The following is a 27,925-nucleotide window of genomic DNA, read 5'->3' on the forward strand; positions in this document are numbered from 1 at the left end:
TGGATCCAAACCCAGCCCCAGAGTTTGTTAAAGGTTTATGTGTGCTGATTGGACAGGTGGAATTGAACCCTAATGCAATTTGTCCCACAGGATTAACAATGGAATATCAGATATATTTATACAAATACTACTGTGACTGATTCTGGCAAGATTAGACAGATTTATTTACACCACAGAGTAAATAAAGAAAAGAAGTTATTTACTCCAGAGTAGAGGAGCTATAACAATTATTAGACTATAGTGCTCTAGGAAACAATTTTGAAGTGAACAGGGCTTTGCTGGAGTTGTTTGAGCCCATTCCAGGCACAGCCTCCTGCTCCAGCAGGAACTGCCTTTCCTGTGCCATGGCCAGGGCAGAACCCGCTGCAGGAAAAGCCCCAGGCCAGCCCCAGCCCAGGGAAGGGCTCAGGCACAAGTGCAGAGTGCCGTGCTGGGAGCTGTGCCAGGGACAGCCTGAGGCACCAAAGGCACCTTGGCAGCAGCAGCTGCTTCCAGGCCATGGCCAGAAGGCTCCCTTGGCACCCCGGCCTGGTGGCCAGCACTGCAGAGCTGCTGCTTCAGGGCTCATTTCTGGCTGGGCTCTGAAAAGCCACTGCTGCTCCAGGAGCCTGACTGGGAAGCAATTGGCCCCAGCACCTTGGGGACAAGATAATAATGAAACAACTATTCATGGCAGCAGAGACAAGGCAAGGGCAGAGGAAAGGGGGGAGCCAGGCCCAGGGGACATGGCTGCAATGGTGATGGCTGTGAGGTCAGTGCCACTGCAGCAGCCTGGCTGGCCCTCAGCAGACATTCTGGCCAGGTGCACTGTGAGGGCACCCAGCACATCAGAGAACCCACACAACAGCAATTCCATCCTTGGGGAGGGGCTTTCACTGTGTCAGGTTGCACAGAGCTCCTGCTCTGGGAGCAGTCCTGGGATGGGGCATCCATTTCTCTGGAAAAACATCTGCAGTTTTGTGCCACTCTGATTGTAAATATTTCCTTCTTTTAACAAATCCAAATCCATTCTTGTTCAGCTTAATGATATTGATCCATGTCAATGCAAGACTTGGTAGAAAATAACTTTGACCAGTGTTTCCATTTTCCCAGACCATGGAGAAGACACAAAAATCTCCCAGGATGGGGTTTGGAGGCCTCATCACATAAGCAGCAGGTAGAGGCTGAGGGCCCTGGGCTGTGCAGCTGCAAGGCCCTGCCAGAGGCAACTTGTGCAGCCCTTTGGCCATGGCTGCTGGCCCTGGGCCTGAGGCCAGCAGGGGACAAGTGACCCTGGCAGCCCTGGGGCCTCATTGCCTCCTTGTCCCTGCTCAGCAGCCTGGCAGGGGCCGCCCCATGGTGCTGCCCTTGGCATTGCACATCCCCACATGCCAGTGGCCCGGGAAGAGCCCTGAGCAATGAGGGAGGGACAGCATCTGCCTTGCCAGGGGCTGGGGCTCAGCCCTTGGCCCTTGGCATTCCTGAAACACATCCAGCTTTGCTCAGCACCACAGACACCTTTCCCTTGCTTGTCCCCAGCTGCCATCAGGGCCTCCAGTCTTCTGCTCTGCCTGGAACCTGGGGACGCTTTCTCACTCGTGTCTCTCATTTCAACTACAAGAAACTTCAGTGTTTCCATCTGACTTGGAGCTCTTGAGGAGTTTCTGGAGCACACTCTGAGGGACTGAGTGTGATGCCAAGAGCCCCAAAGGCCCGAGAGGGTGATGAAAGTGCTGGTGCTGTGTCTGTGCTGCTGAGCTGGGCCGGGCTCCTGGCCCAGAGGCAGCTCCTGGCAAGGGCAGCGCTGCAGAGAGACAGCTCTGGCCAGGAGCAGCTCCTGAGCACAGCCCAGCAGGGCTGGGGCCCTGCCAGGGCAGCTCAGGGACACAGAGAGCAGGCCCAGACAGAGCTGCCAGGGGCTCAGCACTGGCAGGGGCTGTGGGATGTGCCAGAGGGGGCTGTGTCCCAGCAGCACCTCTGTGGCTGTGTCCTGGAGCCCCAGAGCAGCTGTGATGTCAGAAAGGGGCTGTGTGACAGCTCCGAGTGGGCTGTGTGAGGTCACAGCTGGGGCTGTGACATCACAGTTTGCTGTGTGAGGTCACTGAGCAGCTACAGCATCATAGAGGGGACTGTGTGACATCACAGAGAAGGCTGTGACATCATGACATGGCTGTATGTCATCATAGACCTGGTTGTGAGGTCAAAGTATGTGCTGTGACATTACAGGGTATCTGTATGACATCACAGAGATGGTTGTGTGACATCACTGATGGGGTTATGACGTCACAGAGCTGACTCTGGCATCATAAAGGATGGTGTGAGGCCATTGAGCAGAGACTGCCATCATCGAGGGTGGCTATGTGACATCACAGACCAGGATGTGACATCACAGAACAGACTGTGACATCACAGGTTGAATTTTTGACATCACAGTCTTCTGTGACATCACAGTACAGCTGTGTGACAACACATGATAACATCCCAGAGTTGGCTCACTTAACAGAGCTCAAACTTAACAGGACTTCAGTTATGCCTTAACCTTAACTGAAACCTCAAATGTCACAATTTAGCAAAACAACAGCATTTACTGTATTTAAACCAACTTACAACCTATGACTTATCAAATTAGCAGAGGAATAATACTAAACAGTATTTTAATTAGCGCATAATTTGTATTAAACATAACAATGGAGCAAAAGAAGAACACTAGGCAGTATTTAACTTAGCTTATACCTCGTGACTCAACCTTCCTCACAGGCCTGACTGACTCAGATCTCCAAGGCACTCCAGCCCCTCCCAGAGCAGCATTTCTGCCACATTTGCCAGGGCACAGCACTGGTGTGTGCACACAGACACAAAGAGGCAGTGCAAGGCAGCTGTGAGAAATTCCCCTGCAGAGCAGGGAAATGCTCCCTGCCGATGCTTTGGCATCTCCCCAGCGGGCCAAGGCCTGAGACTGGAGGAGTGGGGGGATCGGCCCAGGCTCCGTCCTTGTTCGGGGATGCCCCGAGTGCAGCAAACGGGAGAGTTCCCGGCTTACAGAGGCCCCACTCCGAGGGAGGTGGCTGGCCCAGGAGAGCTGCAAGGGGCTCCTTTTGGAGCGCTGTTTGTAGAGCCCCAAGAGAGGGGCTTCAGGCACAGCAATGTTTCATCCTGGCCGCACTTGGCATCAACAGCTTTCTTTGCAAGGCTGAGAACAGGGATGTTGTGCCACGCAGGGAACAGGAACAGTTCCCAGGGCTGCTCCTGAAGCAAGCAGGAGCTGCTTGGGCAGCAGCAGTGCCTGGGAGCTGACAGTGTTTCTGATGAGCTGCAGAGGAGCTGAGCCCAGGGGCTGTTGGCCAAGGCCCAGGCCCAAGGAGCATTTCTCAGCTGGCAGGGCGGCCTGAGAAGGGGAGGGGGGAATGCACCAGCACAGGGCCCCATGGAACCAAGGGACCATTGTGACACTGTGGGGCACCATGAAATAAACAAAGCATTGTGACACTGAGGGGCCTCATGGAACCAGTGAGACCATTGTCCCCACAGAACCAAGAGGACCATTGGGATCCTGTGGGGCCTCGTGAAACCAAGAGGCCTTTGTGACACTGCAGGGCTGCATGGAACCAAAGGTCCAGGGTGACACTGAGTGGCCTCCTGTTATCAGTGGTCCAGGATGACACTGTGGAGCAAGAGGAGACCTTTGTGACGCTGCAAACCGCCAAGGTCCATTGTGACATTTCGGGTCTCATGGAACAGAGGAGTCACGTGACATTGAGGGGCCTGTGGAACCACAGAGACCATTGTGACACTGCAAGGCCTCATGGAATCGCTGGGATCATTGTGACATTGCAGGGCCTGATGGATCCTGAGGCCATTGTGACACTGTGGTACTCGGTGGAATCAAGAGTCCACTGTGACACTGCAGGTCTTCTTATAATCAGTGCTCCACTCTGACACTGCTGGATCCCATGGAATCACAGCACCATTGTGACACTGAAGGGCCCCATGGAAGTAAGGGTCCATTGTGACTCTATGGGGCCCCATTAAAATCAAGGGAACACAGAACAAGTCTGGCTGGTTTGGCCTCCCAGGGGCCACCTGACTGGTCCAACTGACCTTGACATGTTGAGGGTCTCTTCTCATCTGCTACTGAAACACTGGGCAAGGCCCTGTGAGTTCCTTCCTATGGGAAAGAACTGTCCTGCTTCTCCAAGCATCCATGGCCAAAATTTGGATTCCACCTCCAACATTCCAAAGACTGCTATATCCAAAGACTGCTCCCAGACAAAATCTGCTATTACTGACAAGTTGGGCTGGCCTTGGCTTCCTGATGTCCCGCTCTCACCTGCTTTCCAAACCCTGTGCCTCCTTCCTTCCTACGGAAAAGAATTGTCCTTCTCAGCCAGGTGCCCATGACCAAAATTGGGATTCCACCTCCAGCTTTGCCTGTTGTGAGAGACTGGAGGAGATTGTTGGCTGGAAACATTTTGTGTTTCAAAGGGGAGGAAGGGACAGGTCCAGCCTTGTCGTGCCCTGTAACCCCAGCACTGCACTGCCCTGGAATCCCAATCCCCCCAGAGCCTCTATCCCAGCCCTGCAGTGTCTGCCAGTCCCTGGCACACCAAAGGCAATGCTCCTCACCCACCTCTGGAGCCCCCAGACCAGCTCCTGAGTGACCAAATGACCGGAAATCCCACCTGGGGAATGGGCCCAGGAAGACCAAGGGGTGTTTAAGGCTGAGCACAAGGCAAGCACACATCTTGACCCTGCCTCCTCTTGGGATTTCTATCTGAACATTGCTGGAATCCAGGAGTTGTGTTGGGGGTTAGGTGTCCTTTTTTGTTCTGGCTTGCTGGTGCAATTTTTACCCATTAGTTGTGGGGACAACCTAACTGTGGGTACTTGGTGGGTGCTCGACAAAGGACAAAGTCTGGCTGGGCCCAGGCAGGGAAGGGGGCAGGAAAGGAGGGTGGGGACAGTTTTTAGCTGGCTTTCTTCGGCTTCGAGGAAAGACAATTTTTTTTCCTGGGTCGCGGAGCTGCTGCAGTGGAGAGAAGGGAATTTCACCATCACCCAGACGGAGCTGCTGCTGCTTCTCCTTCTCCCCTCTTTGTTGGTGGCCTCGCACCCCCTGTCCTGCCGGGACGTGTGGCAGTGCCAGGCACCGCCGCGGAGCTGCTGATCCACCTCAGCCACCGGCCCAGGATCTCAGCTCATCCCTGCTGTTCCAGCTGAGTGTTCCTCAGAGCCCTGCAGGAGCACCGGGACTGCCCGCCCGAGGGGGTTTGTGAAACAAAGCCTCTCCTCCATCCCGTCTCAGCCGAGAAAGCTGTCACGGGGCCCCTGGTTCTGTTTTCTTGTTAATGCTGAAGTTATTGTTGTTTGTTTGCCTGCTTATACTAGTAAAGAACTGTTATTCCCATCCCCAGATCTCTGCCTAAAGGCACCTTGATTTAAAAACTATATTAATTTGGAGGGAGGGGGTCTGCATTCTTTCATTCCAAGGGAGGCACCGGCTCTCCCTAGCAGACACCTGTCATCTAGAACCGAGACAAAATCTCCTCAATATCCTACAAATTTAAAAAAAAAATCCCACATAATTGCAGAAAAATCACACACAATTCCCTAAATCTTCTCAAAACCCTATCAAACTCCAGAAAAATCCCACCAAATCTCCACAAATTTCCACAAAAATCTAAGAAAAATCCCTCAAAATTCTTAAATTCTCAAAATACCAGAAAATAACGGAAAAATCCAAAAAAATTATATCAACTTTTGCAAAATCCCATAAAAATAAAAAAAAATCCCTGAATCTTCCAAAAACCCTACCAAATTCCACAAATATCTCACAAAATCTCCTGAATATCCCACAAAATACAAGAAAAATCCCACCAAATTGCAGAAAAATCCCATACTATTCCCTAAATGTTCTCAAACCCCTATCAAATTTCAGAAACATCCCAACAAATCTCCACAAAATAGCACAAAATCTAAGAAAAATCTCTCAAAATTCTTCAAGTCTCCTCAAAATCTCAAAAAAAACCCTGAAAATTCCACAACAGTACAAAAAAATCCCACGAAATTCCAGAAACATCCCACCAAATCTCCACAAAATTCCACAAAATCTAAGAAAAATCCCTCACAATTCATAAAGTCACCTCAAAATCTCTCAAGATTCCAGAAAAATATCTCACAAAATTCCCTAAATCTTCCCAAAACTCTAACAAATTTCAGAAACGTCCAACCAAATCTCCACAAAATTCAAAAATTCCGAAGAAGCTAAGAAAAATCCCTCATAATTCTTCATGTCTCCTCAATATCCAACAAAATTCAAGAAAAATCCCACAAAATTGCAGAAAGCTTCTCAAAAGCCCAACTAATTGCAGAAACATCCCACAAAACCCCCACAAATTTCCACAAAACCTAAGAAAATACCTCAAAATCCTTCAGGTCTCCTCAAAATCCCTCAAAATTCTAAAAAACTCACACAAAATCTCCCCAATATCCTACCAAATTCAAGAAAAATCCCACCAAATTCAGAAAAATCCCATACAATTCCCTAAAGGTTCTCAAAACCCCTCCCAATTCCAGTAATATCCCCAAAATCCTTACTAATTTCCACAAAATCAACAAAAATACCTCAAAATTCTTCATGTCTCCTCAAAATCCCACAAAATTCTAAAAAAATCACACAAAATCTCTTCCATGTTACACAAAATTCCAGAAAAATCCCACACAAATCATTAAGTGTTCTCAAAACCCCACCAAATTCCAGAAACATCCCACAAAATCCCCACAAATTTCCACAGAATCTAAGAAAATCCCACCAAATCCTACATGTCTGCTCAAAATCTGTCAAAATTCTACAAAAATCCCTCAAAATCTCCCCAATATCCTGCAAAATTCCAGAAACATCCCACCAAATCCCCACTAACTTCCACAAAATTAATGAAAATACCTCAAAATTCTTCATGTCTCCTCCAAATCCCTCAAAATTCCATAAAACGCCAACAAAATCTCCCTAATATCCTGAAACTTTCAAGAAAAATTGCACAAAATTGCAGAAAAATCCCACAAAAATCATGAATTGTTCTCAAAACCTTACCAAATTCCAGAAAAATCCTACAAAATCCCCACTAATTTCCACAAAATCTAAGAAAATACCTCAAAATCCTTCATGTCTCCTCAAAATCCCTCAAAATTCTACAAAAATCCCTCCAAATCTCCTCTATATCCAGCCACATGCAAGAAAAATCCCACCAAATTCCAGAAAAATCCCACACAAATCATTAAATGTTCTCAAAACCCCAGCAAATTCCAGAAACATCCCACCAAATCTCCACAAAATACCAAAAAATTCCACAACAGTACAAAAAAATCCCACAAAATACCAGAAACATCCCACCAAATCTAAACTAATTTCCACAAAATCTAAGAAAAGTCCCTCAAAATTCTTCATGTCTCCTCAAAATCCCAAAATAATTCCCAAAAAAATGCCACAAAATTGCAGAAATCTTCTCAAAACCCTACCAAATTCAAGAAACATCCTACAAAATCCCCACTAATTTCCACAAAATCTAAGAAAATACCTCAAAACTCTTTATGTCTCCTCAAAATTCCTCAAAATCCCACAAAACTCCCAGAAAATCTCCTGAATATCTCACAAAATTCCAGAAAAATCCCACAAAATTCCAGAAAAATCCCACAAAATTGCAGAAATCTTCCCAAAACCCCACCAAATTCTAGAAACATCCCACCAAATCTAAACAAATTCCCACAAAATCTAAGAAAAATCCCTCAAAATTCTTCAGGTCTCATCAATATCCCACCAAATTGCAGAAAAATCACACAAAAATGCAGAAAAATCCCACAAAAATTATGAATTGTTCTCAAAACCCCACCAAATTCCAGAAACATCCTACAAATCTAAACAAATTTCCACAAAATCTAAGAAAATACCTCAAAATTCTTCATGTCTCCTCAAAATCCCTCAAAATTCTACAAAAATCCCTCTAAATCTCCCTAATATCCAGCCACATGCAAGAAAAATCCCACCAAATTCCATAAAAATCCCACACAATTCATTAAATGTTCTCAAAACCCCAGCAAATTCCAGAAACATCCCACCAAATCTCCACAAAATACCAAAAAATTCCACAACAGTACAAAAAAATCCCACAAAATATCAGAAACATCCCACCAAATCTAAACTAATTTCCACAAAATCTAAGAAAAGTCCCTCAAAATTCTTCAAGTCTCCTCAAAATCCCACAAAATTCCAGAAAAAACTCCAACAAAACTCCAGAAAGCTTCTCAAAACCACACCAGATTCCAGTAACATCCTACAAAATCCCCACAAATTTCCACAAAACCTAAGAAAATACCTCAAAATACTTCCTGTCTCCTCCAAATCCCACAAAATTCCACAAAACTTCCACAAAATCTCTTCAATATTCAACAAAATTCAAGAAAAATCCCACCAAATTGCAGAAAAATCTCATACAATTCCCTAAAGGTTCTCAAAACCCCACCCAATTCCAGTAATATCCCACAAAATCCCCACACATTTACACAAAATCTAAGAAAATACCTCAAAATCCTTCATGTCTCCCCCAAATCCCTCAAAATTCCACAAAATCTTCTCAATATCATACAAAATTGAAGAAAAATCCCACCAAATTCCAGAAAAATCCCACACAAATCATTAAATGTTCTCAAAACCCCACCAAATTCCAGAAACATCCCACCAAAACGAAACAAATTCCCACAAAATCTAAGAAAAATCCCTCAAAATTCTTCAGGTCTCCTCAATATCCCACCAAATTGCAGAAAAATCCCACAAAATTGCAGAAAGCTTCTCAAAAGCCCAACTAATTGCAGAAACATCCCACAAAACCCCCACAAATTTCCACAAAACCTATGAAAATACCTCAAAATCCTTCAGGTCTCCTCAAAATCCCTCAAAATTCTAAAAAACTCACACAAAATTGCCTCAATATCCTACCAAATTCAAGAAAAATCCCACCAAATTCAGAAAAATCCCATTCAATTCCCTAAAGGTTCTCAAAACCCCCCCCCAATTCCAGTAATATCCCACAAAATCCCCACTAATTTCCACAAAATCAACAAAAATACCTCAAAATTCTCCATGTCTCCTCCAAATACCGCAAAATTCCACAGAACTTCCACAAAATCTCTTCAATATTCAACAAAATTCAAGAAAAATCCCACCAAATTTCAGAAAAAACTCATACAATTCATTAAATGTTCGAAAAACCCCAGCAAGTTCCAGAAACATCTCACCAAATCTCCACAAAATACCACAAAATCCAAGAAAAATCCCACAAAATTGTAGAAAAATCCCACACAAATCATTAATTGTTCTCAAAACCCCACCAAATTCCAGAAACATCCTACAAAATCCCCACTAATTTCCACAAAATCTAAGAAAATACCTCAAAATTCTTCATGTCTCCTCAAAATCCCACAAAATCCCACAAAACTCCCACAAAATCTTCTCAATATTCTACAAATTCCAGAAAAATCCCACCAAATTCCAGAAAAATCCCACACAAATCATTAAATTTTCTCAAAACCCCAGCAAATTCCAGAATCATCCCACCAAATCTCCACAAAATACCAAAAAATTCCACAACAGTACAAAAAAACCCACAAAATACCAGAAACATCCCACCAAATCTAAACTAATTTCCACAAAATCTAAGAAAAATCCCTCACAATTCTTCAAATCTCCTCAAAATCCCCAAAAATTCCACAAAACTTCCACAAAATCTCTTCAATATTCAACAAAATTCAAGAAAAATCCCACCAAATTGCAGAAATATCCCACACAGTTCATTTAATGTTCTCAAAACATCAGAAAATTCCAGAAACATCCCACCAAATCTCCACAAAATACCACAAAATCAAAGAAAAATCCCTCATAATTCTTCATGTCTCCTCAAAATCCCACAAAATCCCACAAAACTTGCACAAAATCTCTTCAATATCTTACAAAATTTAAGGAAAATCCCACAAAGTTGCAGAAAAAACCCTTACAATTCCCTAAATGTTCTCAAAACATTCACAAATTCCAGAAACATCCCACCAAATCTCCACAAATTTCCACAAAATCTCAGAAAAATCCCTCAAAATTCTTCAAGTCTCCTCAAAATCCCACAAAATTCAAGAAAAATCCCACAAAAAACTTCGAATTTTCTCAAAATTTGAGAAAATTCCAGCGAAATCTCACAAAACCTTCACAGAATTCCACAAAATCTATGAAAAATCTCACACTAAATTCTTCTTGTCTTCTCAAAACCTTTCAAAATTCTAGTAACATTTCACAAAATCTCCTCAATATCCCACAAAAATCAAGATCCCACAAACTTCCAGAAAAATTTCCCAAAATTGCCTAAATCTTCTCAAAACCTTAACTAATTCCAGAAACATATCACAAAATCTCCACAAATTTCCACAAAATCAAAGAAAAATCACAGAAAATCTAAGAAAAATGCCGCAAAATTGCAGAAAAATCCCACAAAATTGCAGAAATCTTCTCAAAACCCCACCAAATTCTAGAAAGATCCCACAAAATCTCCTCAAATTTCCACTAAAAACCACAAGAAATTCCATAAAATCCAAGAAAAATACCACAATAATCCAGAAAAATCCCACAAAAGTGCAGAAAAGTCCCACAAAATTAAGTAATTTACATCTGTCATGGCAGTTGTAGATCCCAGCTGCTCTTGCCCCTCTTCTGCTTGCCACTTGAATTTTAGCAGTACAGCTGCAATTGCCTCTTTCAATCAGTGCTACCCACTGTGCTTTTGTCACAGGGAACTCAGGATTTTTGTTTCAGGCATCATGATCAGTAGAGATCAAAATGCTCCCAAGTCCCTGAGCACTAAGTCGAGGGGAATTAAAGCCACACAGGTCACATTTGCAGTGCTCAAACACAGCCCTGTTGCTGCTGCTGCTGCTGAAATAGAATCAACTGACAGAGGCCATCACAGAAATTGCCTCTGCAGTGGCAAATAAAATGAAAAAATCCTCCAGGAGAAAGAAAAACCAGAACTTCCCAACTCGCTTCATTGTTTCTTCTGAGCAGCAGCAGAAAAAGGAACAGGGCACCTTTCAGGCAGCTCCACAAGCTCAGGGTTCTCATTTCATTGGGAATCTGAGATGCAATTGGCCTTGTTAAAAGGATAAAAGCAAAGGGAATGAATTGGGAATTATTAGGAAAAAATGACCCTTCTTACACACAAAGTTCACCAAGTCATTCCCTGCATTTCTCCTTTTCACATTCTTTCTCTCATCCACTGACAGGTCCAGCTTATCATGTTCTGCTGCTTATCATCACCTGATTGTGCTCTTGATTTCTCCCAGTGCAAGAGATGTAGAATCATCTCAACTGAACACAGAAACAAACTCCCTCTGTCAGCCCATCTTCATGTTCCAGATCACTTTCCAGATGTCCATGGGGCTGTTGGAATGATGAGCTCTCCACTGCTGGCTGCAGGCTCTGGAGATTCTTTCTCCACATTCAGCCAGGCTTGTATTCCCCAACAATTCCTGGTAGCCCATCATGTTTTCTTTGGGTAGAAGAGGAACAATGAAAACCTCACCAATGGCACAACTCCCCTGTGCACAAGGAAAAGAAAGAACAAGTTGTCAAGTTCTTCAAATATTTGTCCTGCTTTGCTGCAAGAGTTGTGCTGCACTCACAGTGTGGGAAGCCAAGAGAAGCTGCAGCTGGGGGCACATCTTGTGACAGGAGCTGTGCCTTGTTCTCCAGGACAGGTTTTTGGAAAGAACAGACGGGACTGGGGAGAAGATTCTGGGAAAATTGAAACGGCTTTTTTAAGAAATGAAAATAAAATCCAAAGAAATTAACAATATGTTATTTTCTATTTTTCTCTTTTTTTTTTCTCTATTCTCTGTTTTTATGTTTCCCTTTTCCATCTTGCACTGTTTCTCCATCCCATTCATTCCAAATGGCTCTCACCTCTAAGATCTGAGACTTGGCAAGTTTTAGACACTGTAAAATACCATGAGCTATAGCCAGTTTGCCTTGCCCTGTTTTCCTTGGAAAGCAATGCTGGAGACACAAGTGCAGTGCTTGGCTCAGGTACAAATTCTGCATTCAGGGAATGTGCTCAGACGGTGTCTGAGCCTCAGCAGGGACAAGGCACAGCAGCAGCCAAGGGCATTGCTGTGCCCCTGTGCAGGAGTCCAGACTCTGGCTCTTGGCTCAGCAGGGCAAAGTTGCCGTGTTTGGCCAGGCTCAGGGGCTGCCCGGGGAGCGCGGGGCTCGGGGCGGGGCCGAGCGGGCAACGGACAAACGGACACGGGGACAAACGGCCCCGGTGCTTCAGTTGCAGCGGCAGCGGCGGCAGCAGCAGTGGAAGCAGATAAAAAGCGAATTTCTTGAATCCGTCGATTCTCCTCTCCCTCTCCCACTGTCCCGCACCCCATCCCCGTCTCCCTTTCCCAGTGTCCCCTCCTCTTCCAGGTTCCCTCTCCCCGTGCCCACCCGGGCCATGCCCCCGGTCCGCCCCCGGCCCCGGGCGGGGCTGCCCCGGCCCCGTCCCCTCCCCCGCCCATCCCGCCGAGGTCTCCTCTTCGCCTGGCTCTGGCTGTGCTGGGCGGGCATCAGTGCCAGGGGCTGGGGAAGCATTGCCGCCCTTTGGCTCCGCCTGGCCCGACCCCGACCCCGGCCCCGGCCCCGGCCCCGGCCCCGGCCCCGGCCCCGGCCCCGACCCCGACCCCGGCCCCGGCCCCGGCCCCGGCTCCTCCCGGGGCCCGCGGAGGACACAGGCGGTGCGGCCGCTGCCGCCGCCTCCGCTGCGGCTTCCCCGGCCCGAGCTCCGCCGCTGTCGCGTTCCAATGAGGGAACGCCTGCGGGTGCCCGGCCCGGGGAGCTCGGGGAGCGCTCGGGGGCCGTTCCTGGCCCCGGGCCGAGCACTGACGGCCGCGTCTCTTCCCCAGGGAAGGCGCAGCAGGCCCTGCAGCAGCGCTACCGAGTGGGTTCACTGCTGGGGCGCGGCGGCTTTGGCAGAGTTTTTGCGGCCACTCGGCTCTCGGACGGACTCCCGGTGAGCAGAGGGGCCGGCGGCGGGCGGAGGAGGAGGAGGGGGCGGAGGAGGAGGATGGGGCTGGACACGGTGGGCGGTGAGCTGAATCCGCTGTTCCCTTTGGCTTGCAGGTGGCCATCAAAAAGGTGCCACGGAACCGCGTCCGGCACTGGGGCGAGCTGGTGAGTGAGCGGGGCCAGCGGCAGAAGCCGGGCCGTGCCGGGCGGGGATGAGCCGGGGCCCGGCAGGGTGGGAGCCGCCAGGACACCTGGAGGGAGAGCGGGCGTGGGGCCAGCGGAGGGCACAGAGCATCCCGGGCTGGCTGAGGGCTTCCCGAGCCCTGGCACGGCCTCAGCCCCACTGACGGCACCGTGCTCCTCCCGCAGCCCGACGGCACCAGCGCACCCCTGGAGATAGTGCTGCTGGACAAGGTGTCCACAGGCTTCCCCGGTGTGGTGCAGCTGCTGGAATGGTTTGAGCTCCCCAACACCATCGTGATGGTGCTGGAGCGCCCGGAGCGGTGTCAGGACCTGCGGCGTTTCATTCGGGCACGGAGGTTCCTGTCCGAGGAAGAGGCGCGGGAGCTGTTCCAGCAGGTGCTGGCGGCCGTGCGGCACTGCACCAGCTGCGGGGTCCTGCACCGAGATATCAAACCTGAGAACGTCTTGGTAGACCTGGACACCGGCCAGGCAAAACTGATTGACTTCGGCTGTGGCACCTACCTGCAGGACACAGCCTACACTCAATTTGCAGGTGAGCCCACACAGGGGTGGTGATCCTGGTCCTGGCATCTCCTGGCCCAACCTGGGTGTGGCAGGAGGGATTCTCCCTTTGGCTGCCAGTCACAGGACTGAGTCTTCAGCCAAGTTGCTTCTGAGCAGAGCTGGGTGGGGACCCATCTTCCATCCCGCCTGGCAGCCTTTGCCTGCCACTCTGCCCAGGACTGGGGCTGGGGATGGGGCAGCCAGCCTGACAAAATCCCCCGTGGGTGGGAGTAGCAGAGAGGGGGAGCCAGGACCTGTGCACCAGCTGGTTTGGCGTGCAGGTGAGAATGGGCTTGGACTGCTCTGCTCACCTGGTTTGCCTTGGTTCAAGATATTTTTTGGGCAATGCCAGCAGGGAGGATGTGGGTATAGTTTTTCCCCAGCACTGAGTGGGTATTTCCCTTTGTGTGTCATGGTCAGGCCTTGCCAGGGTTTCTGCTGCCCTCTTCCAACACCAGTGGCTTCTTTTCCAACCCCAGGTTTGTACCCAAGTCCCAGGTGCTGGTGAGAGGGCAGCAGGTCACCCCGTGTGCCACTGGGGCAGCCCCCACATGCCCAGGGATGCTGGGGCCAGGCTCTGGGAGCAGCAGCATCCCCCTGATGAGCTCCATCCATATTCCATAGGAACACCGTCATACAGCCCCCCGGAATGGAACGACTTCGGCTGGTACCATGGCGAGGCAGCGACCGTCTGGTCCCTGGGCATCCTGCTGCACGAGATGGTCTGCGGGGAGCACCCTTTCAGGAGGGGCAGGAACATCAGATGGGGCCAGCTCCCGCTGCCACAACGGCTCTCCCAAGGTGGATCCTCATCTCTGGGCACGGGGGGAACACCAGTGCTGGGAGACAGCAGCGGGCTCGTGAGCATCCCGCTCTGGCAGCTGCTGAGGAGGTGGCACATGTCCTGCTCTCCTGCTCTCCTCCAAAACAAAGAATTGATGGGAAAGTTTAGGCCCAGCTCTGAGCACATCCAGCGTGGCCTGGGCACGGGAATAGTGGGGCAAAGCAGACAGGAGCCTTCTCCAAGTGACCAGTGGTTTGTGGTTTCTCTCCCCAGACTGCCAGATTCTGATCAGGTGGTGTTTATCCCTGAACTCCTTGGACAGGCCCTCATTAGAAGACCTGTCCTGTGATCCCTGGATGCAGGATGTTCATCAGCCCTAGAAGAAGGGAGAGAGCCACAGGCACAGTGATGCAGGGACCTGGTAAGTTACAGCTCCACACATGCCCTGGCAATCAGCAGCAAAGAAACCCAGACTTTTTTGTCCTGCCTGTGTCACTGCACTGCGGTCATGGAATGGGAGCACACAGCCCTTGTGCTGGAGCTGAGCTGCTCTGCCCAGCACTGGTGGGCACCATCTGAGCTGGTTTTGCTTGTCCTGCTTCACTGACAGCCGGGCCCTGGGCAGAACCCTGACAGCCTGGTGTCACCCCAGGGAAGAAGGAGCCCCTGGAGAAGCTGTACCAGGTGGGGCTGCTGCTGCTGCTGGAGACATGGAGGACAACAGCAAGGATGACAACCTCTTCCTCCACCTGGCCAGCGGGATCTGGCGATGATGGACTTTGATTCTGGCACCTTCTTCAAAGCCAGGCTCCACAGGGAATTTTCAGGTAAGTCCAGACCCAGGGGGATGCTCCCAGATTTGTGCATTGGCCGGGAACCAAAGGTTTCCCTTTCACTGGGGCAGATGCAACTGATTCCTCAGTGGCTGCCCAGCTGGTTTTTGGCAGGGCTGGGGACGTGGGCTGGGGTGGATACGAAATGGGAGTGGGATCCTGGCCCTGCCAACAGCCCCCAGCACCCACCGTGCCCCGGGCTGGGGCTGGGGCAGCCAGCCCGACACAAACAAACCCCCATGGCAGGAGCACAGGTGGGACTCCAGAACCTGAGCACGGCTGCTTTGCTGTGCAGGCAAGGAAGGGCTTGGGCTGCTCCACTCCCCTGCTTTGCTTTGGGATCACCGTGATTTTGGGGGACAGTGCAGGGGGAAAGGGAGAAAGCATGGGCTTCTCTCACCCATGGGTGGGTTTTTCCCTAGAATGTAGGCGTTGGGCCTTCCTCAAGCTCCTGACAGACATAAGATTTTTTTACCATTTTTCTTGTTTCTTCTTTTTGTCTGTGACCTATTTTCATTAATTTGTTGTTTGTTTTTCTAAAGGAAGCGTTCCAGGTGGGGTCCAGTCTGGATCAGGAAGTGCTTGGGACCAGCTGTGGCGTGGATGGGCCGTGCCCTTGGAGAAGACTGAGGACATGGTTTGGGACCAGCTTTTCTTGTGGCAGCGGATGGTGTGAGGTGGGTCCTCATCTCCTTGGCATGGCTGGGACAAGAGCTTTTGGGAGATGGCAGCGGGCACAGGAGCATCCCGCTCTGGGCAGCTGCTGAGGGGCTGGATCTGCCGTGGCTGGCTGCAGGCTGGGCACATGTCCTGCCCTCCTGCTCTGCTCCCCAAGGCAGCAGTGATGGGCAGCTTTGGGCCCAGCTCTGAGCACGGCCAGCATGGCCTGGGCACCGCGGCTGGCTGGGACAAGGGGACAGGAGCCTTCAGCTGACGGGCGGTTTCTGCTTTCTCTCCTTGCAGCCGGGCTCTGCGGATGCTGAGGCTGCTCTGGGCTCTGCCAGGGCTCTGCTGGGCTCAGCACCGGGCCGGGATCAGCCAAAGAAGAAACGCTGTGACCTGCAGCAGAGACTTGAGCATTTTGGCAATGCAGCTCAAGTCTGCAGAGTGTCCACCTCCAAGGGAAAAGATGACACCTCCCAAAAATTAAACTTGTTCCATAACTTCTGAAATGAAATCCATCTGGGATGACCCCAAATGACATTTTTCATCTTGCTCAAGCTGTAGCTCAGCCCTTCTCTGCACAGTTCTCTCCCCCACCTGCCTTTTACTTCACAACTGCTCCCTCCTTTCCCCCAGTGAGTTCCCAGCCCATCACAGTCTCCATCACACTGCAGCCTTCCTTGATGCACCTCACCACAAGGAAGGCCAAGCCCCAGTCTCAGGGACTCATCCTGTCAGTGGCTGAAGAGCAGCAATGTTTCAGAGGTCTAGTGGGATTTTGGTGTCATTCAGAGCTGCTCTCCTCACTGCTGATTTCCCACTCCCTTTTCCTCATCCATCAGGATGAGCTCCGTGAATCCCCTTGTGATAAATGGAAATGATTCATGTTAACTAAATTGTAACTTTCTGGAAAGTTATTATTTGAAATTAGTTATTATTAGAAGCAATCAAGGGAATTAGTGTTACAAAGCAGATGTACCCCTCTACAGATGTTACATGTTAAAATTAAGATAGGGGATGTAGTTTTGAGATAAGAAATGTCCCAAGAGAAAACTGACCATGAGATGGATAAGGTTGGAACGACTTTAGGCGTAGGGCCTGAACATTATGAAGTGTAAGACTAATTAGTGGAGCACAATGCTCACTTACATAACACAACACTTAGGACGCACACACAGCCTGTGAGGTTATCCAGAGGACAACGAGGATGAGTGTAAGCCTTTGTCAAAACACCACCAAAAGAAGACTGAAGACCCCCTAGCAACAAGTGAAGCATGCACCATGAAGAACAGTGATATACAACTAAAGAATCATAAATTGGAGGAGACTTACTGGAAACATGAATGAATATAAGCATACACTATATAAGTTTAATTTGAATTGCTTTGTTTTGTACCTGAGGCAGGGTGAGAAGCCCTCCCTGTACGCCAGTCAGTCTTGCTTATGCTTTAATCATAATTACTGGCAAGCTATATTCGTATATATGTATATATGTATATGTATTTTTTCATATATATATATGTATATATATATATGTATATATATATGTATATATATATGAATATATATATATATATAAATGGTACTCTTTTACTAAATTATATTCCTATATCAAATTGCTATTCAATCCACTAAATTGTATTCTTTTATTAAATTGTTTTCTTGTATTCAATTCACTAAATTGTATCATTTTTTTTTCTTGTTATTAAACTGCTGTTAACCCAATAGCCCTAGTCATCCAAATTTCAATTTCATTTATGACACTGCCCTTGGGTGAGTTACAGCCACAGCGAGAGGGAGGAGGAGATGATCCCACCCATGGCTGCTGCTGGCTCCAGACATTTGCTGAGATAAAGCTGAGCCAGAGCTTCAGCATCTCCCCCAAAATCACAGAATCACAGAATGCCTTGGCTTGGAAGGGACCTTAAAGTTCATCTCATTCCACCCCCTGCCATGGCAGGGACACCTTCCACTATCCCAGGCTGCTCCAAGCCCCATCCAACCTGGCCTTGGACACTTCCAGGGATCCAGGGGCAGCCACAGATTCTGTGGGCAAGCTCTGATCTCTGCCCAGGTGAGCAGGGACAGGAGCCGAGGGAACGGCTGGAGCTGGGCCAGGGCAGGGCTGGGCTGGAGATGAGCAAAAGCTTCTTCCCCCCCAGGGGGCTGGGGCAGTGCCCAGGCTCCCCAGGGAATGGGCACGGCCCCGAGGCTGCCGCAGCTCCAGGAGCCTTTGGCCAGCGCTGCCAGGGATGCACAGGCTGCGATTGTTGGGGTGTCTGTGCAGGGCCGGGGGCTGCACTCCATGATCCCAATGGGTCCCAGATGCCAGCTCAGCCCCTTGTGCAACTCTCACCCTTGGGTTCAGCCTTTGTGTCCCCTGGAGGCGCTGGCAGAGCTGATGGGGTGGGGCAGGAGCGGGGCAGCCCCAGCGTTCCCCTGGCAGTGACAGCACAGCCGGGCCAGCAGCCCCAGCGTTCCCCTGGCAGTGACAGCACAGCCGGGCCAGCAGCCCCAGCGTTCCCCTGGCAGTGACAGCACAGCCGGGCCAGCAGCCCCAGCGTTCCCCTGGCAGTGACAGCACAGCCGGGCCAGCAGCCCCAGCGTTCCCCTGGCAGTGACAGCACAGCCGGGCCAGCAGCCCCAGCGTTCCCCTGGCAGTGACAGCACAGCCGGGCCAGCAGCCCCAGCGTTCCCCTGGCAGTGACAGCACAGCCGGGCCAGCAGCCCCAGCGTTCCCTCCCTGGAGACGCTCCAAGGGAAGCGGCCAGAGCCGCGTCCAGTCAGCGGAACTGAGCGGCCACTGAGCACCCCCGGCCTGGGCTGCTGTGGATTCCTCTGCACACAGCTCGGGGAAGGTGCCCTTGGCCACCCCCACAGTGCCACAGACAAGTGTCACACACAGTTACAGAGCTCTGCCCACAGCTGACAGCAGGATTCAATTAAAAAAAAATAAAATTAAAACCACCAAAGAAACAAGATAAAGGGGACTCCTCCCAGCAGATCCTTTCCACCCTTCAGTTGAGACACCTTCATGCACACAAGACCTGGGGCTGTAAAAAACGAGGCTTCATAGGCACACTTGCAGGAAAAACGGGTTTAGGACAGGCTATCAGCAGACCTGTTCTCAGCTGGGTGAAAAAGGCCCCTTTGGCAGCTGCAGGGCCATTGAAAATGCAGATCCTCAGGCCATGGGGGAGAAAAGGGCTCTGAATTCCCCTCCCCTGACACACAAACCCTGCTCCCAGGCTGCTCCCCACACAGGATTCTACTGGAGGACTGTGGAAAGCTGAGAGTTGGCTCTGGCTTCTTCATGTTCGTGTCCTAAAGCTGCCTGGGAGAAGAAATTTAGGGTCAACTCCACTGGCACAATCCCTCCTGGCCCAGGGCACAGCCCCAGGAAGGTCTTTGCTCCTCCCTCGGCCCTCCCTGAGGAGGCTGGCAGGGCTCACAGGTTTATGGCATTTGTCCTTGCTGCCCCTCACATCCCACTGCCCCACAAAGAGCCCCGAGCCACCCGTGAGGGACAGGCCCTGCTGGGCCAGGCCTGGGCTCAGGGCTTGGCCTTTCTGCTTCCTCCAACCCAGCCAGGCCTGGCTCAGCATTGCAGTTCCTGTGCTGTGCCCCAAGCTCGCTCGGGCCCTGCTGGAAAGGGACCTGAGGTACCTCCATCCCCTCGGGCAGTGCATGGGAGAAAACAACAAACTTCTCAGGAGGATGGGAACAAACTTTCAGCTGCAAACTTTAGAGAGTGAGGTACTCGGAAAATCATAAAGCTGCATGCATGTTGAGAGCCTGACAGAAGAATGGCTAAGAGAAAAAGGACATGATACTGTAAGGTTAGTTAAAGTATGAGGCCTCAGGGTCAGTATGCCCCTGAAGAGAGAGTTACATAGATAACAAGATGTTGAAACTGCCAAAATATGCAGAACTGCAAGCTGAAGATAAAGAACTGGTAACTGCAAGGCCAACCACAAAGAACAATATGCGTCAATGGTAGCAGACCAATAATGAGCTGAGTTTTTGCAATATGTATAAGCTAATTAAAAGCATTATAAGTTGTGCATAAGATGTCAATAAACTGAGACTTGCTGACCATGATAGCATGAGGCTTGTCTTCCACGGCTCCGGTAATCCCCGACCTCTGGCGACAGATGGAGATAGGGTACCCCATGACAGGTATGAACCTTCTCAATGTCTGTATGGGGTTTTGCGGTTTTGGGGAGTTTTTGGAGCATCCAGGGCTGTGTTTGGGATCAGGGGAGGTTGGGGTGTCCCGGGGGCTTTGGGGGTTCTCGGCAGGTTTGGGGGTACCTGGGCAATGCGGGTGGCAGTGCTGGGGACCCCGTGCCGGGTTTGAACCTTCTCACTGCGCACGGGCAGCGTCAGCGTGTTCAGGGAGATCCTGGGGGGCCCGGGGGGTCACCCCAAATCCCAGGGACCCCAAATGCTGAGGGACCCCCCAAACTGCCCTCACCGCTGGATCTGCTGCAGGCAGGGGGGCACCAGCACTCGGCCCCCACCCTCCACCATCACAGGGGGGCTGTGGAAGAAATCTGGGGGTGCAGGGACAGGTCGGGTGGGACCCCCAAAGTCCTGGGGGAGGGGACACGGGGAGGACTTCCAGGAATTCCCATTATGGTGGAAAGAAAAGGGACTAGGAAGAGTTTGGGGGGGCTGGGTGGGTTATGGGGGGACCCCCAGGAGTCTTGGGGGATGTGGGGAGGGTAAAGAACAGGGCAACCCCCCAGGATGGGTTTGGAGGGGAACCGGACTGGAGCTCCCATGGCTGCGGGATGGGGAGATCTGCCCATGGAATTCCATGGGAATGGCATGGCAGTGAGATCCATCTACAGAATTCCCATGGGAATGGGACAGCAGTAGAATCCATCCGAGGAGGTCTCACGGGAATGGGATGTCTGAGATCCATCCATGGAATTTCCATGGGAATTGCCATATTCCCACATTTTGCCCTCCCAAATCCCACATTCCCATTCCCATATTCCCATGGGAATTCTGCCCTCCCCACCTTTACACTCCAGTGCCTCCCGACCATATCTGACATATTTCCGGAGACATTCCCTGCAGCTGTGAGCCAGGGAATTCGTTAATCCCTCAGCCTGGATCTCAGGGATCCCCATGGCGGTGCCACAGTTGCCATCGCAGCCCCACAGATCCCCCAGCCCCGGCTCCCCCCGCTCAGCCCCGCTCTGGCTGTGCCGCTGCTGCAGCATCTGCAGCTCCCCGCTGGCCCCGTGCCGGTGCCGCTCCTTGTGCCGGCCCTGGCTATCCCAATATCCCAGCCCTGGCTATCCCAATATCCCGGCTCTGGCTATCCCAATATCCCAGCCCTGGCTATCCCAATATCCCAGCCCTGGCTATCCCAATATCCCAGCTCTGGCTATCCCAATATCCCGGCCCTGGCTATGCCAATATCCCAGCCCTGGCTATCCCAATATCCCAGCTCTGGCTATCCCAATATCCCAGCCCTGGCTATCCCAAGATCCCAGCCCTGGCTATCCCAATATCCCAGCCCTGGCTATCCCAAGATCCCGGCTCGGCTCCGCCCGGCCCCGCTCGCTGCGGCGGCGCTGGAAGGGGATCCCAGCCAGGGACCCCATGGACATGGACTGCGGGAAGCCCGGGCCGGGCTCCGACAGCGCCGCGTGCAGGGAACGCAGGGAGAGGAGAACTGGGGCGACATTTGGAGATTTGGGATCGGGGGGGTCACGGCTGAAGGAAAGGGGGAATGGGGAGAGCTGGGAAGGGCATTTGGGGGTGCCAGGAGTGACAAGAGGGGAGGCTAGGGCTGGCTAGATGTGGCATGGCTGGAGTTCAGGGCGTTCCTGTACCCAGGAAAGGGAGCTCCAAGGGTCCCCGGTGTCCCCATTGCCAGGACAGGGCAGGGAAAGCCGGGATGGCTGGGAATAGGGGTCCCGGGTGTCCTGAGTGCTGAGGAAAGGAGGGGCTGGCTGCTGGGAGAGGCAGGAATAGGGGTCCGGGGGGTAAATGGGTCAAGGAGAAGGGGGCTCTGGGGGCTGCGAGAGGCGGGATGGCCGGGAAAGGGGTGCAGGCGTTCCTGGTGCCGGATAAGGGGGTGCAGGGTGGGACCCACGGCCGGGAATGGGGGTTCGGTGGGATGGCGGCGCCCAGGAATGGGGGTTTAGGGGCCCCTCGGTGCTCCAGAATGGGCGATCAAAGAGTCCCGGTGCCGGGGTCCCCCTCACCTCTCGCCGCCCCCCGGGAGCGGCCCCCGGCCCCAGCGCTGGAGCCATCGCGCTGCTCCGCTGCGGCCCCGCCCACAGCCCCGGCCCCGCCCCCAGAGCCGCCTCCGGCCCCGCCATTGGCGCCGCTCTTTGCTGCCCGCCTATGTCACACATGGCGCTATGTCATACAGCCATGCCATGATGTCACAGCCTTCTCAGTGATGTCACACAGTCCCCTCTGTGATGCCATAGCTGCACAGTGACATCACAAAACAAACTGTGATGTCACAGCCCCATCTGTGACCTCACACAACCCACTCGGAGCTGTCACACAGCCCCTTTCTGACATCACAGCTGCTCCGGGGCTCCAGGACACAGCCACAGAGGTGCTGCTGGGACACAGCCCCCTCTGGCACATCCCACAGCCCCTGCCAGTGCTGAGCCCCTGGCAGCTCTGTCTGGGCCTGCTCTCTGTGTCCCTGAGCTGCCCTGGCAAAGCCCCAGCCCTGCTGGGCTGTGCTCAGGAGCTGCTCCTGGCCAGAGCTGTCTCCCTGTTGCTATGGTCTGTTCCCATGGCAACATCTGCCCCATTGTTATGGTCTGATTCCATGGTAACCATAACCATTCCCCTGTTGCTATGCTATTTACATGCCAACCATCACAGCCCCTGTTGCTATGGTCAATCCCTTGGCAGCTCCATGGAGACCCCATGCCAGGGGTGGTTGCCATGGACACCAGCTCAGGCCTGGAGCCAGAGTCCGTTGCCATGGCAACCATTTGCAGTCCCATCCCCAGGCTCATGGGATCACAGAGCCACAGAATTGGCTGAGTTGGGAGGGAGCCATGGGGATCCTCCAGTGCAACTGCTGGCCCTGCACAGGACACCCCAACAATCCCAGCCTGGGCCTGGCAGCGCTGGCCAAACGCTGCTGGAGCTCAGCCAGCCCTGGAGCTGGGAGCCTTCCCTGGGGAGCCTGTTCAGTGCCCCAGCAGCCTCGCGGGAAAAACCTTTTCCTCACATCCAGCCTAAACCTGCCCGCCTCAGCTCCAGCCGCTCCCTCCTCTCCTGTCCCTGGGCACCAGAGGGAAGAGGTTCCCGCAGCCCCCAGCCAGGGACCCGCTCCCAAGGCTGCTGCCATGGCAACCAGGCCTGGCACCAGCTGGGATGCTCAGTTTCCACAGGCTGGGCTTCAGGAATGGCATTCCCCAAATTCCTGCTCCTGCTGAAACCGCGCTGCTGCTCGCTTCCCTCCCACCTGCCATGGAAAGCACAAAAGGCAAAGATCCCAGGCTGGGATAAGAACAATTTATTGAGAACAGCAATGAGATAAGGCAAAAACAGGAACAGAAACAATTTTGGTAGCAGAAAGGATAAGACAAACCATTCACAGGGAAAACTAAAATACCACCAACTGACTCTTCCTGGACACGTATTTCCTCCTGCCAAGAAAGGACACCCTTCTCTGGTGAGAGAGAGGGAGTCCTTTTCCTGCCCCTGGCAATGACCTGAGATGGGATTGAATATAATGGACCATGATCACAGTCTCACATTCTTCGATCCCACATCATGACATTGCCATGGGCAGGAAAAGGTACAGGTGTCTTCCCAGCATGGATCCCAGGGAACACGGATCACCAGGTCTCTTCCCAGTGTGGATTCTCCATGGGCGGATGAAACTGGAGCAGTGCACAAAGCTCTTCCTGTATTTTGAGGCACTTGCAGGGCTTCCCTTACCGGTGCCTCCGTTGGTGTCTGCCAAAGTTAGACCTGTCTGAGAAGCTCTTCCCACACTGGGGACACTTGTAGGGCCTCTCCCCAGTGTGGATGCGCCGGTGCCTGATGAGGTGGAAGTTTTGCTTGAAGCCCTCCACACAGTCAGGGCAGCGAAAGGGCCTCTCATCCGTGTGAATCCGCTGGTGCAGGACAAGATTGGAGCTGCTGTGAAACCTCATCCCACACTCAGAACACTCATAGGGCCTCTCCCCAGTGTGGATGCGCTGGTGGATGATGAGTTCGGAGCTGCAGCTGAAGCCCTTCCCACATTGCCCACACTCGTAGGCCCATTCCCCAGTGTGGATCATCTGGTGGCAGATCAGGGTTTTCCTCTGTCTGAAGCTCTTCCCACACTCCAAGCACTTGTAGCGCTTCTCCCCATCCTGAGGCTGCTCATGGACCACCAGCTCAGAGCCCCGGCTGGATCTCCGGCCGCCTTCCCGGCACAGGGTGGGTCTTTCCTCCTCAGAGCACCCTGGGATGGGTTTGGAGCCCCTTCTCCTGTGGGATCTCCAGAGCTTTTCCTCCCCATTGGATTCCTGCATTGTGGAGCTGCTCAAAATTGCCTCTTCCACGAGTTTCTGCCGTGGGGATTTGTCCTCCCTGCTCTCCATCCTCAGCTCCTTGTCTGGGGGAGGAAGGACAAGGAGAGGATGGGATTTGCCTCCGTGCCAGAGGGAAGGGCAAGGAGATCCCCCCAGTGCGTCCCCGGCAGGACGGCGTCGGCAGCGGGGTTGTCCTGCAGCCGGGGGCCAGGCTGGTGTACTAGTTTGAAATCAAACTAGTGAGAGATCGCAAGTCAGAATTATAATTTAATAGGAAAATGATAAAAAGAATAAATGCAATAATATCAAAAACACTGACAGAGTCAGAATACAGCCTGGAACCCTGTTAGGGTGATGGTAGTCGTCCAGATGAGGTGGTCTTGTTGAAGCGTGATCCTCTGGAAGAAAGGGGGTCTGGTCTTCAGCTGAAAGTCCAGCAGTAGCTCCTGTCCTCTGGAAGTCCCGTAGGTAAGGGCTGCTGTGGTGTTCGAATTCTCAGCTTATATCCAGTATGGAATGCTTGGCTCCTCCCTCGGGGAGGAGCATCTCACAATGGGATGGTGAGTCATGAGATAAGGCCTTGATGAGCCATTAACAGAAAACAGTCCAGGAGGAAGTTATCTCTGAGTCATGCAGCAAGGCAGTGGTGGGCCCATTAACAGGGGACAATACAGGGGGAAGTTATCTATGAGTCATGGGGCAGGGCATTGATGGGCCCATTAACAGAAGGTAGCCCGGGGGGGGGGGGGGAGGCAGGGAGCACTGCCTCACCTGGTTTCAACAGTACATGAGGATGGTGATAGAATATACTGCAACCCAGGACAGCTGGGCTGGGAGATGGAGCAGGAGAGAGGGGGAAAGGGGCACTGACTTCCTCCTCACCTGCCTGGGTGTCCTGGGAGATCTTCCTCTTCCTCACAGCCTGTCTCTCCATCCAGCCAAGGTTTGAGATTGGAAACTCCTGGTTTGAGAGAAAACAAGGAATGAGCACATTGAGTTTGATGGTACTTCTTACCAAGCCCATCTCTAGAAGTCACCCGGGCCTCTGACGTGACTTAGTTTGAAAGGAGTTTGCTAAGGAAGGCAGAAATCACCACTGAAATGGATAAAAAATATAAGTATCCCATCCCCTCCGAATTATTATAATCTTGAAACCAAAGTGCTCTCAGGTAACAATATGGGAAAAGGAATATAAGTTCTTTACTAAAGAAAGGAAAATGAAAATGCAGCAGTACAAAAAAACCCCAACAAAACGAACAAAAAGCAACACACCAACAGAGTCAGGACCTTACACCCCGTTGGTCAGGGTGCTGGTAGCAGTCTGATTAAATGGTGGCTGCAGTCCTCCTGGAGAAACAGATGTGCTTCTGTTGAAGCAATGATCCCATAGAAGATTGTAGCTTACCTCAGAAGTTCTGGTGCTGTAGATGGGTCTGGTCTCTCCTCTGGGAATCCAGTGGACAAAGACTGCCTCTGGTGCTCTGATTCCCAGATTATATCCATGCAGGAATGCTTGGCTCCTCCCCATGGGTGGAGCATCTCACAATGGGATGATGTCATTTTATCAGTCCTGCACTGAGACTCAATGGCCCATTAACAGAAGATATCCCCTTGGAGGAAGGATGGGTGGTGGAAGAGATAAAGAACACTGCCCCACCTGGTTTTAACAGCTGGCCCATTAACAGAAGATATCCCCCAGTTATGAGGGATGGGTGATGAAAGAGATAAAGAAAACTGCTCTACCTGGTTTTAACAGATGGTGATAGAATACATACTTTTGGTTATAACTTACATTGCAACCCAAGACATGGGGTCCATATAAACCTCCCAAACACCAGGACTTAGCCCTGAAAATGCCTCCCAGGTGTTCCCCATCTCTGGTCTCCCTCCTTTGGTGTTCAGGGGTTCCTCCCTGTCCCAGCTGCTGGGGTTCATGCTTGTACTGGGGGTCCCCTGTCTACTCGGTCCCTGACCTCTTCTGGCTGCTGGGAGTGCCAGGAATCCAAAAAGTTCCCCCATTTCCACTCAGCTTTGGAGTTCTTCATTCTTCAAACATCCCCCCAAAAAAACCCAATCCAGGGACACCCCAGAATATCTGGGCTGAGCTCCCCCACCCTGGGCACTTCTGGGATGGGGTGTGATGATCCCACAGGTGGGGGCCTGTGAATTCAGGGAGTGCTTGACCTTGTGGTTCTTTCTCCTTTCCCTGATCCTCCTATGTCCCTCCTTCAGGCTGAAGAAGCTGCTCAAGGAGTCAGAAGCAAAACTCCAAGTCTATTGGAGCTTCAATCAGCCCAGCTGAGGGCAGGGACTGCCAAAGGCTCCCCAGGGACTGGTGAGAGCAGATCCTGGAGGCCAGGATTGCCGGGAGCCAAAGGCTCTGAGCAGGGAACTGCAATGCTGAGCCAGGCCTGGCTGGGTTGGAGGAAGCAGAAAGGCCAAGCCCTGAGCCCAGGCCTGGCCCAGCAGGGCCTGTCCCTCACGGGTGGCTCGGGGCTCTTTGTGGGGCAGTGGGATGTGAGGGGCAGCAAGGACAAATGCCATAAACCTGTGTGACACTCCAGATCCTTATGGAACCAAGGGGCCAGTGTGACACCATGGGAAGTTGTGGAACCAAGGGGATCGTTGTGGCACTCTTGGGCCCATGGAACCAAGGGACCAGTGGGACACTCTGGGGCCTTATGGAAACAAGAGGTCACTGTTAGCCTGCAGGGCTGTAACACCCCAGAACACTTCAATGCTGGTGGTAACCAAAGGTTCCTGTGCTTGAATTTGGTGCACAGGAGAAACACCAACCAGATTTTCTCAGCATGGACAGATGCAAAGAATATTCTTGGTAGGAAGGGACCCACAAGGACCATCAAGTCCAGCTCTTAAGATAATGGCCCCACAAGGATTGAACCCACAACCTCGGTGATACTGGCACCATGCTCTGACCAACTGAGCTAAGAGGTCAAAATGACACAAAATTCTACTGGCAAAATATAGACAGTCAAGAAATTTTGGCAAAGGGTTTAATACAACATCCAACTGCACAAAGAACTCTTACCATAGCCTTAACTTTGCAAACTTAGCTCATTTAACCTAAAAAGTGTTAACCCTTAAGATGTTATCTATCCAAAAATGTTCCAGATACATAGGATTAGAAGGAGAAGAAATAGAAAACAGAAGGACAGAAGATCTACAGAAAAACACTTCCAGAATGATCCCAGTCACTCCCACTACAATCTCAGTCACCCCCAGTATGAGCTGGTGTACCCAGCCACCCCTAGTATGGTTCCAGTCACACCCAGGCCCTCCCAGTATGATTCCAGTCATG

General features: G+C 51.4%; 2 protein-coding genes across 2 annotated transcripts in view; both read left to right on the forward strand.

The window, feature by feature from the left end:
- Window positions 1-16,095, forward strand: part of LOC147647175 (serine/threonine-protein kinase pim-1-like) — a 36,978-nt gene extending 20,883 nt beyond the window's left edge. Inside the window, exons 2-6 of the mRNA XM_086872423.1 lie at window positions 13,424-13,790; window positions 14,426-14,602; window positions 14,859-15,006; window positions 15,196-15,412; window positions 15,961-16,095. Of these exons, the coding sequence (XP_086728549.1) occupies window positions 13,424-13,790; window positions 14,426-14,602; window positions 14,859-14,965 (651 nt within the window). The 3' untranslated portion in view covers window positions 14,966-15,006; window positions 15,196-15,412; window positions 15,961-16,095. The remainder of the gene's footprint in view (window positions 1-13,423; window positions 13,791-14,425; window positions 14,603-14,858; window positions 15,007-15,195; window positions 15,413-15,960) is intronic.
- Window positions 16,096-19,985: 3,890 nt separating this feature from the next.
- The window catches only part of LOC147647176 (serine/threonine-protein kinase pim-1-like), a 90,580-nt gene continuing 82,640 nt past the window's right edge, over window positions 19,986-27,925 (forward strand). The window contains exon 1 of the mRNA XM_086872424.1: window positions 19,986-20,036. Coding sequence (XP_086728550.1) covers window positions 19,986-20,036 — 51 coding nt within the window. The remainder of the gene's footprint in view (window positions 20,037-27,925) is intronic.

Source organism: Cyanistes caeruleus, unplaced genomic scaffold, assembly GCF_971803275.1.
Source record: "Cyanistes caeruleus unplaced genomic scaffold, bCyaCae1.hap1.1 HAP1_SCAFFOLD_65, whole genome shotgun sequence".
In the NCBI taxonomy this organism is placed as follows: Eukaryota; Metazoa; Chordata; class Aves; order Passeriformes; family Paridae; genus Cyanistes; species Cyanistes caeruleus.